Source organism: Schistocerca serialis, chromosome 10 (assembly GCF_023864345.2).
Source record: "Schistocerca serialis cubense isolate TAMUIC-IGC-003099 chromosome 10, iqSchSeri2.2, whole genome shotgun sequence".
NCBI lineage: Eukaryota > Metazoa > Arthropoda > Insecta > Orthoptera > Acrididae > Schistocerca > Schistocerca serialis.
The window spans coordinates 187,189,720-187,210,432 of record NC_064647.1 but is presented as its reverse complement, the minus strand read 5'-3'; the positions used below and the strand labels follow the sequence as shown (position 1 = coordinate 187,210,432).

At 40.1% G+C, this 20,713-nt stretch overlaps 1 protein-coding gene across 1 annotated transcript in view; it reads right to left on the bottom strand.

Annotated features, from left to right (window-relative positions):
* Positions 1 to 453: 453 nt before the first annotated feature.
* LOC126424664 (thyroid adenoma-associated protein homolog) overlaps positions 454 to 20,713 on the bottom strand; it is a 249,010-nt gene continuing 228,750 nt past the window's right edge. The window contains 3 exon segments of the mRNA XM_050087394.1: positions 454 to 5,658; positions 10,217 to 10,391; positions 14,641 to 14,888. Coding sequence (XP_049943351.1) covers positions 5,453 to 5,658; positions 10,217 to 10,391; positions 14,641 to 14,888 — 629 coding nt within the window. The 3' untranslated portion in view covers positions 454 to 5,452.

The window sequence follows — 20,713 nt, the reverse complement described above, 5'->3', positions numbered from 1 at the left end:
AATCAAAAGTAGGAAAATAATTTGAATGGACTTTTGCAGAGAACAGACTACTTTGTAATAAATGGCACTTAAGAAAGAACAATGAATGGATGAAGTATTGGAGAGTGAAGATAATACTTCCTAATACTTGACAGTAGACACCATATTACTCAAAGGAGGACAGCAGAAATTAAAGAATGGAGGAAATTGTGTGTGCAGAGGAAGCCCGCCCCAAAAGCTGAAATGTATGATAATGATGATAGCTGCAGTAAATACTGCCAAATTATTACCCATTCTCAAATAAGTTTTCAGGATAGATTATACATATATTCTGAGGTTCATATGTAACAGTAAAATAAACAGTGTTTAAATAAAGAATTCACCATCTGACAGTTGCAGACTGCTTGAGAAAAGAGGAAGATTCCTACTACTGTTAGGAATCCATACAGCAAATGAAATATACAACATGCACAGTAATTTACAAAATCTTTTATACAAATTGCACGATACAATGAATGATTTGCCGTTTGTTGAACAGCTTAATGGCAGACTAATGATTCTGATACATGAAGCACAAGGAAACAGGTATAGACACAAGAAGTACACATTATATAACACTTAAAGATATATAAGACACATATTAACTATATGCACAGTTTTCACAACTCAGATATGCACAATGAACTAAAACATATTTTTATCAAGTCTTAACAACACAGGCATGCACAGAATTGAAGGATCTCACTGAAATGCTGAAGATACATATCACAGGAAAAGAAGAAAGAAAATGGGAACAATATTTCTACTGGTAAATTAACACAAATAATACAACAATAATATGAAACATTCAATTACAAACGTGTTCTGTACACATTTTCAATATGACATTTGCTAGGCCAAATGTAAGATGATTATTTTACACAACTACACATCAATCCTCATGGTAATACATGTAAATGGCTAAATATTGAGCATATATGTTACAACATGACATTTTTACATGGAAGTATTTCATGAAGATTAAGCAAACCCAGTAAAAAAGAAAAATGTACAAATATACAAAAATATAAATAAACAACATACTATTAATATAGCTGATCAATTTAAATTAAGACATAAATAACAAACAAAATCAGAAATTAATTTGCATTAGACTCAGTCATAACTCATCTTGTCTAGAAAGAATGACTAAAAACTGGTTTACGTAAAATCACAGCAGCAGTTTACTGAATGAAACACAGATGAAAAGCAACATGGCTGACAAATCAGTCACACCATTATTTACAAAATAGTTGCCAATAAAAAGCTACCTTAAGAACTACTTAAATATCAAAACCACATAACAACATACTGTAAAAAATGCAAGTACGTTAAAAATATAGCAATTCTTCCTTTTACAAAATGCTTCAAAAACAACTGTCGCCCAGTGACCTCTGATTGGACATCATTCCTAAGATAACATCGTGACAGTGCTCTCTCTCTCTCTCTCTCTCTCTCTCTCTCTCACACACACACACACACACACACACACACACACACACACACACACACCACACACAATATTTGCTACAGCACTCTACATTAAGAGATCCATTTTTCTGAGTACGGGCGATGTTCTAGTTCTTAGATAACAAGGCAAGTGAGGGAGACAATGTGCAGGGTACCATGGAATGCTCCAGCTGACAGTACAATCCTGTCGCATCTATAGCACGTCTTTGGAGGACACACATAAAACCTTTAGTGTCAATTTCCTTGTTAGTTAGGTACAATACATAGCCACTGTAGTGTTCATTACATTCGGCACCAAGCAGACACAACAATTATTAAATTAAGAATCGACGGTAAAAGTTTCCCGAGCATGTATGAGGGCTGTTTTCTCTCTGTACAGAACTCATCACACACCTGCTTTCTTATGTGTACATCGCTATACCTCCAGGATAAGCCTTTAAAAATGTCTACACCTGGTCTTCTCACCTTTTCTCTTGGCAGCTGCACTCCTCACTACCGTTTCTTTAATTGTTATTATGTTCTATCTACACATCTTGTGTTTGGCAAAAATCAAACAATGGAAAATTCAGGATGAAATGTAACAATATTAGAGAAGGAAAGTTGCTACTCACTATATAGTGGAGATGCTGAGTCGCGATAGGCACAACAAAAAGATTCACACAAGTATAGCTTTTGGCCATTAAGGCCTTTGTCAGCAATAGACACACATCATGCACTGGTTCTGCTGCTAGCAGCATGGTTTCAGTTATCTGAGACTGCAGATGTGTGTGTGCAAGTTTCGTTTGTGTGTGTGTGTGTGTGTGTGTGTGTGTGTGTGTGTGTGTGTGTGTGTGTGTGTGTGTGCGTGCGCGCGCGCTCGCGTTTGTGTGCATTGGTGACAAAGGCCTTAATGGCTGGAAGCTATACTTATGTGAATCTTTTTGTAGTGGGACTCGGCATCTCCGTTATATGGTGAGCAGCAACTTTCCTCCTCTAATATTGTTACATCTTGTGTTTGTGTTTTTAAATTTTGAAGCATCAGCTTGTTAACTGAATTTTTATAACTGTAGCTACATTTTTAGAGCTTGAATATACTTCCTAGTTTGTGAAATTACACACCTCAATAATTTCAAATGAACACACACAATAAAGAATGAAGCTCACATCAGCATGGATTAATAATTAAGAAGTTGTTTTGTTTAAAATACACTTCAAACAGAACATTTTCTTCACTGTCCCTTGTCATTTAACAATGACTGAAACAGTTGTGACTTCCCATTTACAGTCACTGTATTGTCTTGACGATAAGCGAGTGTATGTACATTACATGAGAGCCCATTGCACCCCGTCAGAGTACTAATGTATGTTGGACGCATCTGTGTCTTGCCTCAGTCACCAGGTTGGTGAGCGACATAGAGAGAACACCACAAGGTGCTCTCACATGTGTTTGTTACATTAGTTCTCATAACCAGCTGAATTCTGGTTTAAAATATTTCAACTGAAACATTTACACATTACTTTTGATACGCAAAAATAAACTAGTAAACACAATGGCGAAAGTATATATTGGCAGTATACAATTAGACAACTGATAGTTTTCTTATCAAATGATACAAGAAACAAGCAAAACTCATTCAAACATCTATTATGCTCTTTCAAGTCAACCTCTGTAGTCTGCTTAGAATGTAACTTTACTTATCACAAAATGCTAGAAGTGCAAAAATGTCTGAAAATGAATCCATACTTTTTGTGACACAGACAACATTGACTTACAAATTGTGCAAATTGGATTACACTTTAAAATCGAAGTATTTATTGACTTACAATTTCTTAGCTGTTTAACACACACATTGTGACTAAAATAATGTAGTTCTCAAATTGGAAACGGTGACACAATGAAACTACTAGCTACAGACTTTCCAGGAAGTGAAAACTGTTTGCTTGTCTGGCACTAGAAACTGGCATCTTGCCTTCTGTTAACACTACTCTTGCCGATTGTGCTACTTGGGGATCAAGACACCAGACTGTGACTCGTCCCTGGATAAGACGAGTCGGTAAGAGCACTGCCCCCTAAAGGTGGACTTCCAAGTTCAAGTTCGAGTCCTGATCTGGCACAGAAGAAAGGTGGTAATAATGCCCACTACACTGTGGAATGAAAGATTCTCTGTACAGTGAGGGTACTTAGCTACTGCAGTGTCAATTACAAGCAACGTAAAGCAAACACAGCAAGTATTACATTACAAAGTGACAGCAATAGTATTACACGGAAAAAATGAGTGCCAGAGGGAGTAGACACATGAATAAACAAATGGATTGCTTAACAATGAAAGGAGACAATTAAACTGTAAAAAGTCAGCACAGAATAAAACAACCACGTAAAGGAAAACTGTTGCCTGGTAAAGGAAAAAGGACCCTAAATGGAGAGAGGGATATGCTAACGACAGCAAAAATGTCACTGAACGTGAAAGAAATCAACAAAGACAAAAAATGCATCACCATATTGCAAAATGAGATACAGTTCCTGTAAACAGGCAAATTGGGCAATGAAAGAATGTGCAGGTAATGAACAGACAGTAAAACTAAACTGAGAGATAGTCATTAAACAGACTGTTAATATCACTGAAGAAGCAAAGAAAAAACAGTGACCATACAACAAAAATTTGTCTGAAAACAAGGGAAAGGTATCCCAGATGAGAGAGAAGTCCATTCGACCATGGAAGCAGACAGCCAAACAATTAAAGAATGAAACCACATGAAAATTACATCCTGTGGTCTGTGTGAGCTTCCCTTCCTTTATGGCCTTCCCCGTCTTATCCCTCTCTGCTTCCTGAGGGGAAGGAACTACTAGTTCTGATAGCTAGGCTACTGGTGACAGTTCATACATGTTTGTCAGCAGTACTGCTGGAAGTAACTGTCAGCCAGCCACTCTGTCTTATAATTTATTGATACATATACATAATATGGGCAAATCAAATACAATAAAATTACAAATGATACATTAAATCACAGATGCAGTTCTAAAGATTTACCACATTTAAATAAGTAAATGTTTGAGCAACAAAGTTTACACATAGCATTCAGAATAAACAATACAAATTATACGTACAATCCGTAAAAAAGTTTTGGCCTCATTTACATTTGGCAGTGGTGGGTGGAACAAATGTTGTACAACTATGATTAAACTACATTGTAAAACATTTGTAAAATGTTATAAGACAAACAACTACACGATTAACTACACAACATGCAACAACTTAACACCTGCACACATTCTAGAGGATCAGAAGTTGCACCACACATTTCTCAATGATGATGTGAAGTAGACTTGAGGTGTGGCACTTCACATGTAGTCAAGTACAAAACGCTGCGAGTGGTCGGTCTGTGCAAACATTCTGCTGAATCCGACCGACAACATGTGCTTTTCTGATGGTTACAGCATGGCAAGGAAAACAGTAAAAGTAACGTATTGAAACATTTCTGACAAGAAAAAAGCTACAGTTTACATTTTCTCAAAGACAAAGAAACCGCTTTTGACTGAACTACTTACAAAATGGTAGTTGGTTCAGCAAGCATTCTGCAGCAGTTTCACAAACAGGGAAAAAACTTCAGAATGAAAAGAGGGAGAAAAACAGGATGTAAAGCACACAGTACTGTATCAGTGTTCTGCATAATGTCCTCACTCAGCATTACATGTCACAAAAATCGAGTTAAACAATTATTTGTGTACCACATATCGATTTTTTTTCCCACATACGGAATAAACAGTACACAGCTATTGTTAGAAGCCATTTGGAAACATTTGATTTCACAAAAAAAAAAGCTCGCTGTACCAAAATGAAGACAGCTAATTATTTCAGTTTTCAAACAGCTTTTCTGCTTTACCTTTGCACATGCATACTCACACAGAATGACATATTTGCAGTTATATGTTCACTTTATTTTTATCTAATAATCCTCTCACAGTCGCCATGCCGCCAAAGCCACCCTAGACCTGTGGTGTCTCCCCCAGGAGGTCTGCAAGCACTTCACGCACGCAGCGGGCACGGTACTTGGTGAGGTATACTTTAGCGGTGCCCGGAGGAGCCACAAAGTGGTCGCACACAGTAGGAGGCTGGACCTCCTCATTCTCAAATGGAGCTGGTGGCGGCTTGATCACGAGGCCCAAAAACTCGTAAAGTGTGCTGAAAATGCCTGCAGAAAGAAATGGCCGAAGTTACTTAGACAATTAAAAGATTAATAAAAGAATGAGAAGGAAAAATGTAGAGTGTTCTCAATCACTACTGGACAGTGTAACAGTAAATCTGTGACCAGAAATATGCTTAACACTATTGATAGCATTCTTGGTTATTTCAGTTGTATGCATGTCAGCCTGTTGTCTGGTGATTGTTTCTATTCTAACATTAAATCTCCTAGTGATACAGACATCCTCAATGGCTATAAATTATTTGTTAGTTGAGTTCTGAACATGATCAGGCTAATGTCTACACAACTAAAATTACCCTGGAGGTAAATACTGGATCAGTGAACAAACAAAAAAACTTTGAATGCTGGAATTGATTTGGAGGTTAAATACCATCTTCACCTACATCATGGACACAAAGTAAATTTAAACCTAAGAATTTTCTGCAGTTAGTGAAAAGATTACAGTCAATAATTGAACAGAATATAAAGCTATGTATAGATAATGCCCATTTCCTGCTCCTGAACAGTTTTAAATACATACATGAACAAAAGTTTTGCATCACCCTAATATGTTGAGCAGGTGTGTTGCCATTGTGAATGTTCCCTTACTGACTGGAAGCTCATCCCTTGACATTGTCTGTAAACATACATACAGCCACCATGAGTATTACTTATGGGTAGAACGCCACACTCAAACGGATTGCAACATTTCAGGTGAAAGTAAAGTATCAATTGGTGACTAGATCCCCATGGTGGAACCCAATCACCAATGTTTTTGTGACAATGTCATCCCAACACATGATAGCTTGTGTGCTCATCTTGCTGTTACCGTGATGCATGTTTCTTCGGCATGCTAAGATTGCCAGACTGGCGTGGCCTGCCTCTTTCCTGGACATATACCCAATCGAACATGTGTGGATTGAGTACAATGAGTTGTTTTTTGATGTTGACAACACCCAGTACTTTATGTGACTTATGCGGAACTGCCATTCAAGAGTAAGACAATTTCGACCAGGCCTGGCTCGATGATCCCACTGATGGTATGCCGACATGGAATGAGAGCCAAGAATGCCTTTAAGTCAAATTTTGTTTTCTGTGTGATGAACTTCGAAATAAAGGGGTGATGCAAAACATTGTTGATGTATGTATATTGTAAAGATATTCATACATTTTCTTTAGTAAACTGCAGCTACAGTGCATTTCTGTATAACTTTTTATCTTTGGCAACAATGAGATCAAGAGGGTTATAAGGGTTATGTTGTTGTTGTTGTTGTTGTTGTGGTCTTCAGTCTGAAGACCAGTTTGATGTAGCACTCTATGCTAGTCTATCCCATGCAAGCCTCTTCATCTATGTTTAACCACTACTGCTTACAACCAAGGGACACTGCTTAGTGTGGTCTTCAGTCTCCTATAACTGGGGTCTGGGGATAGCGTCTCTGCTGGTACTTTAAACGTTCTGAGCCCCACGTCTGATCCTAGCCACTGTTCAAATTTTGAATAAAAGCCACCATCAATGGTAGCCAAAGACCTCCAGTATAAGGACTCATACTCCTTCTGCCAACAGCTTTGTCAAAAGAGGATGGAGGTGCAGACAGAGTTTCATGTTAATCTTTGGTCACGGCTGTGGGAAACTGCCGCTAAAAGATGTAAGAATCAGCAGTGATCAACAGCAAGAAGATGCAGAAAGCACTTGAAACCACCACATTAAAGACATAAAATGTGTATCAACAAGACATTTGGCATGTAATTGTAAAAGTGTCATAATGATCTCTACATTGGGAAAAGATTCTGGATTTGCTCTCCATTTGGATCTCTGGGATGGGCTGCCATGGTAGAGACAATCATCAAAAAAGATTTAATAACCAACGAAAGGGTGAAAATCTTGTATGTTTGGTGCTCCGCAGCTTATAGGTATTTGTTAAATGACCTTGCTGTACACCATGAGCTGCACATAAAATATTTTATTTCTAGACTAGTATTCAGCCATAAAGCCCATCATCAGTGGTATATATTTTGTACATCCATATCAACTGACATGTCGTTGATGTATGAAATCTTTATGGTGTTAAAACTGAGGTGGATCTCTGTGGTACACATGTCAACATGTGTACATGTTATTTCTGCCAAATGTTAAATAGCCATACTCCTTGGTCACATTGGATACTACTGTTACATGACGAAAACATGGAACTGACCATCAACTAGAACATGTACACAGGACAACCTGTATACCACAGAGATCCACATGAATTTTAACATATAGATTTCATTCTTGACACACACATTATTTAACACAGACACACACAATTGATGATGGACTATAAGCCCGAATACTGGTCTGGTAAGTAAATATTTTTTACAAGTAACTCATGGTGTACAGAAAGATGTCTTTTACCTACGAAAGGGTAACACATCCTATGAGTTGGAGCATGGATTGTCAGAAGTTTGAAAGTGGTGCAGAATCTAGAAAACCTGGAAAGGATCAATATAGATACAGTGGGGCTTAGTGAAGAGGAATGGAAAGACGATAACGGTTTTCAATCAGACGATTATTGGGTAGCCTATTAAAAATTGCTCTTGTTGGAGCACAAAAAGGCGAATATGTTCCTCTGTAAAGGCCTTAGGCAGAAAAAAATTTGTAATGTGAACATATTCTAGCTCTTTAAGCAAAGAACATTCTAAATACTTTTTTTCCAGACTCTCTTGTAGTAAATCCTTCATACTCATCATCTCCCTCTCACTGCTACTATATGTCTCTCTCTAGCACTGTCACCTTTTTCTCCCATTGATTATTTTATACAATACCTCATTGTCACTGTCTCCTTTAGTGTTCCCTCCTCATTATCATTGTCTCCACCAAACCCCCCAGCAGCTCAAAAATTCTCTGAGGTCCAACTTCTTCCCCCCCCCTATACCAATGTGTTAAAAAGTTAGGTCCTCTCCCATATCTAGTTTAAGTTTGCCAGTCTGGGAGGGTCCAGAACCCCCACGAGCTTTTCTGCAATCTCCATTCATCTTTATTTTTCATTTCCACTGTCTCCTCTCTCTTTTGATCCCACTGCTTCTATCTCTATTCTTCTCCCTTCCACTTTTACTGCCACTGTCTCTCACTGATCTTAACTATATCCTTGCTCTTTGGCTCACACTTTTGATGCCTTCATCCACCTCTCTTTCACTCCCACTTTCTCTTCCCCCATCATCTCTGTCTCCCCTCTCTTCCACTGTCACTATATCTCTGCTACTCTCTTTCAGCACAAAAAACTACTCTCTTTCAGGACAAAAAAGTGCAATTATGTTAGCATGACGTAATTTTTGCTGAGTATGATGGAATGAGGATTGAGGCAGTTGGTTCCTCAATTTTCTGTCAGAGGCTTTTAAAGAGGAACATATTTGCCTTTTTGTGCTCTGGAAGGAGCATTTCTCCACTGGTTCTCTTATTTTCCCTGCTACAGCAGGGTATGCTGATTATATAAAACAAATTCCATATGTCAGTAAAGTTTTGATAGTTTGTTTATATACTTCAACAGATTTATATAATTTGGAACATATAGAAAACAAATAAGTATGCACAATATAAAGTTAATACAAAATCATTTGCTATACATTTTTTTCTGGTTACTTTGCTCGTTGATTACAATTCAGCAAAAATGCCCGACTTGTGATTTATACTTTAAAAGAGTAGAAATGATAGAAATACCATATGGGATTTGAGTTATATTGGCAAAAAAATGGCAAATAGAAAGAAAGTTTTATGACCTCGGAACCTTAGAATGCTTGTCATGTGTTCACTACATCATTTAAAACTAGATTTACATCTCACACTGGATATTATGCACTTAGTTTATGTCCATAAGTACAGTAAATTTGAACCTCTGGATCTTGGTAAAGGATACCACAGATTTGGTTCAAATTCTGATAAATGTTCATGAACAGAAATTATAAGCATGGCAATGCCCACAACTGGTGCTTTTGGTACCCAAAAGCACGATTCATCAGGTGTATCTTGATATCGAAGACAGATTTTCAAAAACGGGGAAAATGGCTTTTTTAGATGAATGTCTAAAGAATGCAGAGTTAAAAGTTGATCAATTTGCTATTGTTATTTATTTAGATAACTGTGGCTGATGGTGCAGAAATGGCTAAATTGGCTTTTGTGGTTTTCTGCAAAATGATAGCTCCGAACCTACGGCTCTAAATAACTGATAATGATACTGAAGTTCCCCGAGAACACCATCTTAAGAGCGTACAGTAAAAATTTCGACAATCTGCCACGAATAAAGATTATAGAAGGGGGCATCCTCACAGCTGGCACTCTTCATATCTGAAAATTACAGTTTTTCGAGGTTTTCTCAGGTACTGCCCATGAGCAAAAGGTGACTTTATAAGCTGCTTGAAGTTCAACCCTAGGCCACACCAAATGCAAAAGAATCTACCGATTTGCTAGAGGTCCTGACATCACAAGCAGAAGATGAAAAGACAGAGAATGTAGAGAAGGATACTGACGAGTGATTCAGTATAGATACAGGTACACGACAATCTGATAATTGGAGCTTGACCAGCGACTGACCTTCGGGCAGGAACCACCACTTGGCCAGCCAGCCCCGCATGCAGGGGTCCTGCTTGCGCAGCAGCAGCTCACGGCCAGTGCGGTCTGCTACGACGCGCAGGTGAGAGCACGCCAGCTCACACAGTGCCGCGCCCTCGCGGAACTCGTTCGATTCGCTCTGTTCGAAAATGCCTTCCTGGAAAATTATAATGCCACATTGTGTTTAAGATTGTTATTTGTCTGTTTATTCACAACATGCTTCATTACATACTATTTGTAATACTGCAAGTATGCATTTTATCTCTCTCTCTCTCTCTCTCTCTCTCTCTCTCTCTCTCTCTCTCTGTGTGTGTGTGTGTGTGTGTGTGTGTGTGTGTGTGCGCGCGCGCGCGCTGTGTGTGTGTGTGTGTGTGTGTGTGTGTGTAGTGTGGTGGTGAGATAAGGAAAAGGATGAAACCCGGTGTTGGCACAAAGCCTACTCCTTGCGAATAGCATCAACAGGGCCACAAAGCTTAACACCACCATGTGACAGACAGATCGCCATCAACAGCATCACATGCACTCACTTCATGAGACACTGTGGAGAGCTTTGGTATTTAAACCAGGACATTGGTGCACCGTCTGGTGATCAGAAAATCTAAGCCACCACCTCTCCTCCCCTGTTTTGGCCAAATAATAGCAGTGAACATTTTTTCCACCACCAGTATTCAACCGGCTCACCCCCGGGTCAAGTGTCACCGCACAAGCGTGCCTTAGCGGCCTCAGCCACTGAGTCTGTTGTTTAACACTATTCTGTACAATAATTTTACATACTTTACAGATTAAACAATGAGAAAATAGTCATTGAGAGTAGGGACAAACATGTTACTGACATCAAGTTCTGATAGCTATTACAGTATACTGTACAAGTCCCTCACGAGGAAACACTCTTTGCAAAAACTGTTTATTCTATTTAGTAGTTGATACCTTTTTGGCCCGTGGACCTATTTTCACTGCCTCTCAGATTTGGACACAATAATTCCAGTGATTTTCCAACTGTTAGAAGTTTATTACCTATAGCCTGTGCAATCAATGTCTCAATTTTGCACAAGTCTCTTCTGAGGAGTTTACACACTCCCCATCTATGACTGCACCCATTACAGAAGACTATTAATGTTATCACATGCCTCCAAAATATCCACTAATATAGTTAAAATCAAGATAAAAGGAAAATTAATAAGTATACGGGAGAAGACCAATTTGGATTTAGAAAATGCAGAGGAACAAGAGAGGTAATTTTGGCTTGTGCATGTTATTGGAGAGAAGGAGGCATATGAATAGAACAACTTACCTTACCGTCACTGACTTGGAAAAACTTTTGGCAATGTGAACTGAGAACTACTCTTTAGAGGTACGGAAAGCATAGGACTTGTGTGGAAGAATGGAAGAATGATCAGTCAACTGTACCAGAACTGAAGCACAAAAATGAACATAAATAACATAGAGAAAGAGAGCGAGAAAAGGAGTCAAGGATGGTTCCTACCCCCACATTTATTTAATGTGTTCATTGTGGAAGCTATTCGGATCCTGAAAGATAAGACAAAAGAAATAAAAGCCAATGGTGAAAGGATACAAAGTATTAGATCTGCTGATAACATGACAGTTGCAACCTCCAAAAAAGAAATGAAAAGAATGTTGCAAGTCCTATCAGATATTCAGAGGTATTTGGAAGGCACTGAGAAGGGAGACAATTAAAAGGAACTGAAATAAACAGCCAGCGACAGGAGAGAGTGGTTGCATCAACAAGACATTATGCTCTAGAATGTGTGTGTGTAGGTATTAGTGACCATTTTCCATTCAGTTAGGATTTACAGTTTTATTGCCAATTCTTTAAGTTACAAGCTCTCACTACTCCTGGAAATTCCTTTTATTTAATGACTCCATGAGTGTTTTGTGCCTTGCTGTTTCATTATTCATTAACATCCAGTATATCAAAGATCCTCACAGGAACATGTTCAAGACTGCTGTTACTGGAATGTAATATCAATAGGTTTTAATAGGAACGATCCTTCACATAGCTAACTGGATGCCCTTCATGCTAAGGCCACCATTGACTTTAAGCATAACACTACAAGAAAGTATGCAAAGTGTTAATCCACACTAAACTTTGTAAAAAAAAAAAGCTAGATATCAAAACTGATATAGAAAACACACACATTAAAATATGGATATGTATTTTTATTTTTTATCACTTTAAAAAACCCTCCTCTGCTTTTGTGTAAATGACAAATTCACAGGTACGTGATAAATTCTGAAGTGCACACTTCACACCGCCACACTCACAACTTTGCAGTGGAAAGCAGATCTGGAGCCTGAGAACGTACGGACAGTAATGGAGGTTCCCGAGGTTGAGAGGTGGCATGAGCCCCCTCTCATATTTCTATCTTACTCTGAATAATTTGATTTTCCTCCCTAATTGCATGTGGTGAAAAGTCGCTATTCCTTCACGCGCGGACTTCCCACGCAGCGTCTCTCGTCACCCGGGTGGTCTGGTGACAGGCGGATTCTGCTGATCTGGAAAGGGTTAAGCCGATGGGTGTGAGGGAGTCAAGTGGATGCTTTCCAGATGCCGACATTGTCACAAGAGCGGCGGCAACACGTCCACAGGGGCCTGACGGAGCGGCTGAGCTAGAGATTCCATTACTTTGCAGAAACTTAGTGAAAACACTTTCTGGTGGGCTACCAGCGAGGCGTGGGAATGACTTGTGTTCCCAGGCAGTCTTGGTGGGCAAATTCCCACGGTTTCTGCAAAATCATAACTGTGATTGGCTTGCTCACGGAATAGCTCCGTGACATAGCAAAATCGGCGCAGAAATTGGCGCCAAGTATCTCCATTGGTGGAATAGTACTGCGTCGGCAATAGAGGGGAATTTTCTGCCGGTTTTCGAGTTTCTGATTGGAATGTTTAACCACGACCACTGTCGTGGGGGCGGGAATGTGCTGTGTTCGGCTTGTACGGGTGCTCTTGAGGGAGTCAGCTCTCGCCTTTCAGTCGGAGTAGGTTACAAGACTGAGCTCTCGCTGCTCTGGACAGCCTGCCTTCCGTTGGCTGTCTAATAGACTTTGATTTGATTGTAACTGTTTGACAAAGTTGCTGAAGTTTTGACTTCAATGTAACTCTCCGAGTTCAGTTGGCAATTGAACATTCTGCGTACAAGCGGCCTATGTTGTCCGTCTTGAGCAGTTTTGGCTAAAGTTGACTGTACCGGAGTTACTGGGTGACTTCTCTTGTTAAAATCACTCACTGTACCGTCAGTGATTGTGTAGCAAGCCTTCTTCGTCTCCCTCAAAGGCTTATTTGTGTTGCTAGGAAGTCTTTAGTCTGGAACAGCCAGACCAGGAGAATTTGTTTCGGGCTATACTTGCGACATCATCATCACCACGACGGGACGTCGAAGCAACCAGCCATCACCTCCGGTATGCCAGGTCATGTCCTTGCAGTGAAGAAGACAGCTTGGTAATGTATGTCTGCAGCACTGGCAAATCAGGGAATTTTGCTAGGTGATAATCAGAGCTCAGCAGAGCGCACCTGTTCGTCTTTTCTAACTTTGTTCTGTCTTGGGTGTTCATTGTCTGAGTTATCGCTACTGTAGCAGCAACTAATGTTGGGTTGGCTGGGTGTTTCTCTTAAGATTTGAGTTGCAAGGAACTGGCTCCACATACCACTTCGTCATAAATGTCACAATCTAATTTATGGACAACTTCACCTTCACAGCACTTATTTGAGTATCCAATTTGATGTATTGTAAATGTTTCATGTGTTTTGTTTATTATTTTGAGTTTAGTCATAATAAATCAAATTGTTATTTTGGACAGAACTTTCATTCTGTTAATCGGTAGAGCAATCCTTTCATTTCTCACTACATTAATGAAACTTTCCTTTATCTAATTAATTTCTATCCAATTAAATTATTGCAGGTGCCAAACTCTTTTCTACTCCACTTGCAGGGTCGATTACAGTCAGTTCAAGTTTCTTCTTAATCCACGTGCAACAGCAAAAATCGGACTTAGAAAAGGGGGGGCTTAGAGCATCATTTCCATATGAAGATTCTAGAAGAATTTAGTTTTAAATACACTGCAAGCCCCGGCACCTCGCAAGGTCACCAGAGACAGAAGTGATCGAGCCAAAAATGCTGCACTCTTCCCGACCTGTCAGTATGCCACTCCACAACCAATTCTTTTTGAAGCAGAACCTCTAGGGAGACTTTGATAATTCCTCGGAGCCTCCCAGACTATCCTGACTTTTCCAGTAAATTCAATTTGTCCAATTACTCCCAATATCAGATGTTTCCAACCAGGATGTACCCAGCTCCAGATGCGGTAAAGATAGTGCACGAGAAAACTGAGGTTCGACGTGCAAGTCCCGGCTCGGCGCACAGTCTCGACCTCCGTGCTGCAGGGCTCACCTCGTCGGGGACGTCGCGGACAATCTCGGTGGAGGAGCCGAGTGCCCAGGCGCAGAGCAGTGCACCCAGGTGGTGCGGTTCCAGGATTCCACTCTGCACGATCCACTCCATCAGCGCCTCGCGTGCCCAGTGCGCCACCACCGGCGTGCGCCGCCCGGGCACCAGTGCCGACACCTGCCGCCGCACATCTGCGTCGTCGTCGTCCACGAGCTGCATCGTGGCCGTCCACACACTGCACGTTGCTGATGCTGTGTGAATAGAAACCCGAGGTGTAGTGAAGTGGAATAACACTGCCTACTCACATACCACTTATCACGAGACTGGTCGATGATACACACTCATTCTCTACTGAAGAATGTGACGCATCACATTTGTAAGCAACACAATTCAATAAAGCTTCTCGTACAATAACATTTTTTACATCTATATTTATAATGCTGATGTTATTCGTGTGACATTTACATGTTATTAATATGAAATGTATAAAAAATTATTTGCACATAAACAATATTATTTCAATATTTTTGTATCTCTTTCTTGTCTCAATGCCCTGGTAGTTATTACTGTAATTATAATTATAATAATTATCATTATTATTAGTATTATTATTCAGTACTGAAAAGTTATGAAATAACAGATTAAAAATAAGTAGTAAATGAACTTCTTTTCTGTTGAAAGTTAACGCTGAAACCACTGCAGTAGTTTTGTAATGTAATATCTTTTAAGTTATGTTACTAAAGGGAAAAGTAATTTTTGACTTAATAAAATAAGTGTGTGTTGGACGTTGTTGACAGTAATAGCACTTTATCTTGTCTCTCTTTCCTTCATTTAGATATGTAATGCATATACTATATCTATATCAAATAGCAAAATTCTTTTACAATCTGTATATAATCCCTATATTTTTTATTTATTGATTTATTTAACCTCCTGAGATCAGGGTCATCAGACTCACTCTTACATCTAACCAGGCATTCTAAATGTTCTGCTTTACATTAATTACAACAAGCATGTTGTAAGTTGCATATAAATATATAGAAATTGCTATCGCATAAATAGTATGGAAATGCAGTTTACATTAGTTCATATGAAGTAAAACAAGTTACAGGACGGTACAATGGAACTATAAGTGCTTGCAGCAATGGACACGAGAGAAGTAATGAAGATATGGGAAAAGAAAGTGGCGTAGCATGACTTACTGATAAATAAAAGAGAAAGAAGCATAACAGAGAGAAGATGGGAGCATTTGACATTGAACTGTGTGCAGAGTGATCGGTAGCTCGTTCCAGAAGTGACTGGCAACAACAGATAAGGAGTTTCTGGACATTTTTGTTTTACGAATGGCCACACAGTGAGACACTGTGTTGCGATAATGATGAAGTGGCAGGCACTTGACCTCTGATGAGAGGTACTGTGGTGGGTGTGTACTGAAGAGTCAATGATGATGATGATGATTGGTTTGTAGGGCGCTCAACTGCGTTGTCATAGTGCCCGTACAAAGATCCAATTTTTTACTCAGTCCAATCTAGCCACTGCCATGAATGATGATGATGATGATGATGATGATGATGAAATGATGAGGACAACACAAACACACAGTCCCCGGGCAGAGAAAAATCCCCAACCTGTCCGGGAACTGAACCCGGGACCCTGTGATCCAGAGGCAGCAATGCTAGCCACTAGACCACGAGCTGTGGACTGAAGAGCTGATGATGTAGACGCAGTGTGTGATAGTCACATATACACTGATCAGCCAGAACGTTAAGACTACTGACCAACTATTGATACAAACCAGTCCTGGTGATAACAGCGTCACCTGGCAAGGAATGACTGTTAGTCAGACACACACAGTGCGTGTAGTATCAGTGAGTCTGCTGTCAGTGAGCAGATTGGGGAAGTCGCGTCATCTATCCGAGTGTGACAGAGGACAGACCGTAATGGCTCGGAGGTTCGGCACAAGCATTTCGCAAACTGCATGACTTGTCGGGTGTTTGAGGAGTGCTGTGGCAAGTGCTTTTAAAACATGGCGAAACCAAGGTGAAACATGTTCAGATGTCATGTGGTTGGGCAGTGAGACATAACAGTCTAATTGAAACCTATTTAAACACATAAATTTTAACCATAAACAGTAGTTTCTGACATAGAGGTGTATGCAAAAATGTACTTATGGAAAAGTTACGAAGAAAATAATTACGGAATCTTAATTACACTAATGTGTAGAAGTCCATTAATTGGTAGGAACATTTTATATGGTATGAATCTTCTGTAATTACTAAATATAACAAGTGTATTGTTAACATTTGATAGTTAAGCGTTTATACACGCTTAAATTAATGTGCACGCTAGAATTCACCCATGTTTAATATATAGGAGTCAAGGTAATTATTGAAATGTGTCACTGGTTTTAGGATGAAAGATTTAATTGTAGCCGGCCAGAGGGGCCGAGCGGTTCTAGGCGCTACAGTCTGGAACTGCAAGACCGCTACGATCGCAGGTTCGAATCCTGCCTCGGGCATGGATGTGTGTGATGTCCTTAGGTTAGTTAGGTTTTAGTTCTAAGTTCTAGGGGACTGATGACCTCAGAAGTTAAGTCCCATAGTGCTCAGAGCCATCTGAGCATTTAATTGTAATTTTGCTGAAGAGCACATCTTGTAACAATACCTAGAATTAGGATTTTTATATATATATATATATATATATATATATATTGTGAGCCATGTTGGTATGGGGGAGTCAGTACTTTGTGTGAAGTTGGAAAGAAAGCATGTAGCTTGTTGAGTAAGAATGATTTCAAACAAAGATGAGGTGACTTACCGAACAAAAGCACTGGCAGGTCGATAGACACACAAACAAACACAAACATACACACAAAATTCAAGCTTTCGCAACAAACTGTTGCCTCATCAGGAAAGAGGGAAGGAGAGGGGAAGACGAAAGGAAGTGGGCTTTAAGGGAGAGGGTAAGGAGTCATTCCAATCCCGGGAGCGGAAAGACTTACCTTAGGGGGAAAAAAGGACAGGTATACACTCGCACACACGCACATATCCATCCACACATCAGACACAAGCAGACATCTCTGCCCAAACTCTTTGTCTTTAAGTATGTCTGCTTGTGTCTGTATGTGTGGATGGATATGTGCGTGTGTGCGAGTGTATACCTGTCCTTTTTTCCCCCTAAGGTAAGTCTTTCCGCTCCCGGGATTGGAATGACTCCTTACCCTCTCCCTTAAAACCCACTTCCTTTCGTCTTCCCCTCTCCTTCCCTCTTTCCTGATGAGGCAACAGTTTGTTGCGAAAGCTTGAATTTTGTGTGTATGTTTGTGTTTGTTTGTGTGTCTGTCGACCTGCCAGCACTTTCATTTGGTAAGTCACATCATCTTTGTTTTTAGATATATATATATATATACACACACTAAAGCAGCCACCTCTCATTACAGATGTTGGAGGTCCTAGGCTGTGCAGACTGGTAAAACAGGATAGGTGGTGAACTATGGCATAACTAACATCAGACTTTAATGCTGGCAGAGTACAAGTGCAGACTGGTAAAACAGGATAGGTGGTGAACTATGGCATAACTAACATCAGACTTTAATGCTGGCAGAGTACAAGTGCACTAAACACTCCTAACGATGGGCCTCCACTATAGCCATGTTGGTATGGGGGAGTCAGTACTTTGTGTGAAGTTGGAAAGAAAGCATGTAGCTTGTTGAGTAAGAATGATTTCATTATTGTAAGGACGTTACTACTTATTTGAGTTTTGTAAAGATGCTTTGATTTTCTTTCAGATCATAATAAACACTCTGTTAAAACATTATACTTGATTAAATATTCATTTAACTTTCTAGTTAACTTTTACAGTAGCTGTCTAAGAATCCAGGACTGTGGCTGCGACAGATCACGATGAGTAAAAAAAAATAATAAATAAATAAATAAATAAAAACCCCAATATTATTTTTAACACCTAGCTAGTAACTTTAAAGCAGCCACCTCTCGTTACAGATGTTGGAGGTCCTAGGCTGTGCAGACTGGTAAAACAGGATAGGTGGTGAACTATGGCATAACTAACATCAGACTTTAATGCTGGCAGAGTACAAGTGCACTAAACACTCCTAACGATGGGCCTCCACAGCCAATGACACATACATGTGCAAATATTAATACCACAACATCGGCAACTATGACTGAAATGGGCACGTGGTCATAGGCACTGGCCTTTAGCGCAGCGGCAGAGCCAAGTTGGTGGCAGCTCCATTATGCACTGCCTGTCCATATCCAACCATCACTGGTCCCACATGCTCTGGCCATCTCCTCCCGTCCCATGGAGCTTGTGCAGGACATCATGATGGCCGAGGAGTATCGAACACTGGTTGCAGACCACATATAACCCTTCATGATGATCATGGTTCCCTAAGGCAGTGGCTTTTTTCAGCAAGATAATGTGCTATGTCAAAAGGCCAGGAGTATGATGAAGTGGTCAGAGGAACACAGTGACAAGTTCCAGTTGATGTGCTGGCCACCAAATTTGTCAGATCTGAGCCATCGAACACATCTCAGATGTGACAATGTGGCATCAGAGCTCATTGCACCTTCCCAGGAATTAAGGAACTTGTATGTGCAGATGTGGTGCCACCTCTCTCAGTGACCTACCAAGGCCTCATCATTGCTTCCATGTCATGACACATCACCGTTGTCACTTGTGCCAAAGGTGGATATACTGGTTCTTGGGTAGGTAGGTGGTCATACAATGTTCTGGCTGATCAGTGTACAATGCAATGACACAGTCACCATATCCCTGTCAGTCTACTGTACAATTATGCAGTGACATTGAATCGACAGTACTCCACTGTGTGGTTAGAGACCACGCTGTGAGTACATATAATGACACAGCTGCTGAGGATCCTACCACATTGTGCCTGTATGCAACAAGAGTGTTTTGCTAAATGTTACAGCCATATTACACTATGAACAGAGTACAGCAATATAAATAGAACAGTTTGCTGCTCAGCACAAAGAGATGCACTGAGTGACAGACAGGCACATTTAAAAGAACATTTTGAAGTAGACTATGGCACATTATTAAGCTTAAGTGCTTTGTCAGATGTATAAATGAATTTTCACTGTAATCAAGTAAACATTATGCTACTAATAGCAGATAAACATCAGCTGCATAGTAAAACTGTGGAAGCAAAGCTTTCTTCAAAGAAATAGATTTCTTACTAATTTATTTGATTGAATTCTGATGACAAGAGCGTGAACACCATTGAGCACTTTTTTTTTACCAATTGTTTATGGTTAACTAAATGAATACCCAGCCACATATTTACCACAGTTCTATTAGTCTTTCTCCACCCTCCCCCTCGCTCTGTTCATCTCCTCTGTCCATCTCCTCCAACCACCCTCTCTGTCCATCTCCTCCAACCATTCCCGGCCCCACATGCTCTGGCTATCTCCTCCTCTCTGTCAATGTTCCTCCGCACTCTGTGTCCATCTGTGCCTTCCTCCTCTATCCTCCTCCTCCTCTCCCCTCCATCTCCACCTGCCCCTTCTATCTCCCTCCTCCCCCACTCTCAGTCCATCTCCACCCTCTCCCTGTCTATCTCCTCTTTCCTCCCTCTGTCTAACTCCTCCTCCCCCAAATTCTTTAGTCAATGTGCACCTCGATTCATTCCCCATCCCCGAGGGTTATTGTTCTTGATGAGATCTATGGAACATGACGGATGAATGAATTAATTAATATATCAACTAGACACACCCACACTAATAACAACAGGGTCATACTATGAGGACATTTTCCTAAACACAGCAACCTGCTCATTGTGAGCTTCACTGCAGTTCGTGTACTGTATAAACAGAAAACAAGACACGACTCAAAGTACCATCTTCTTGAGAGCATCCATAGTCCCAAATTTTTTAACTTGGAATGTTTTGTGGATAAACAGTGCAGCAAAATTCTAGCGGTAAACACTAACGGGAAACCAGATTGCCCTACAGTGTTGCTGTGACAAAACAAACTTTATGACCATCTGTCGAGCATGAGGCTTAAGTACAAAAGGCATGAGGGTCAAGAAAGGATG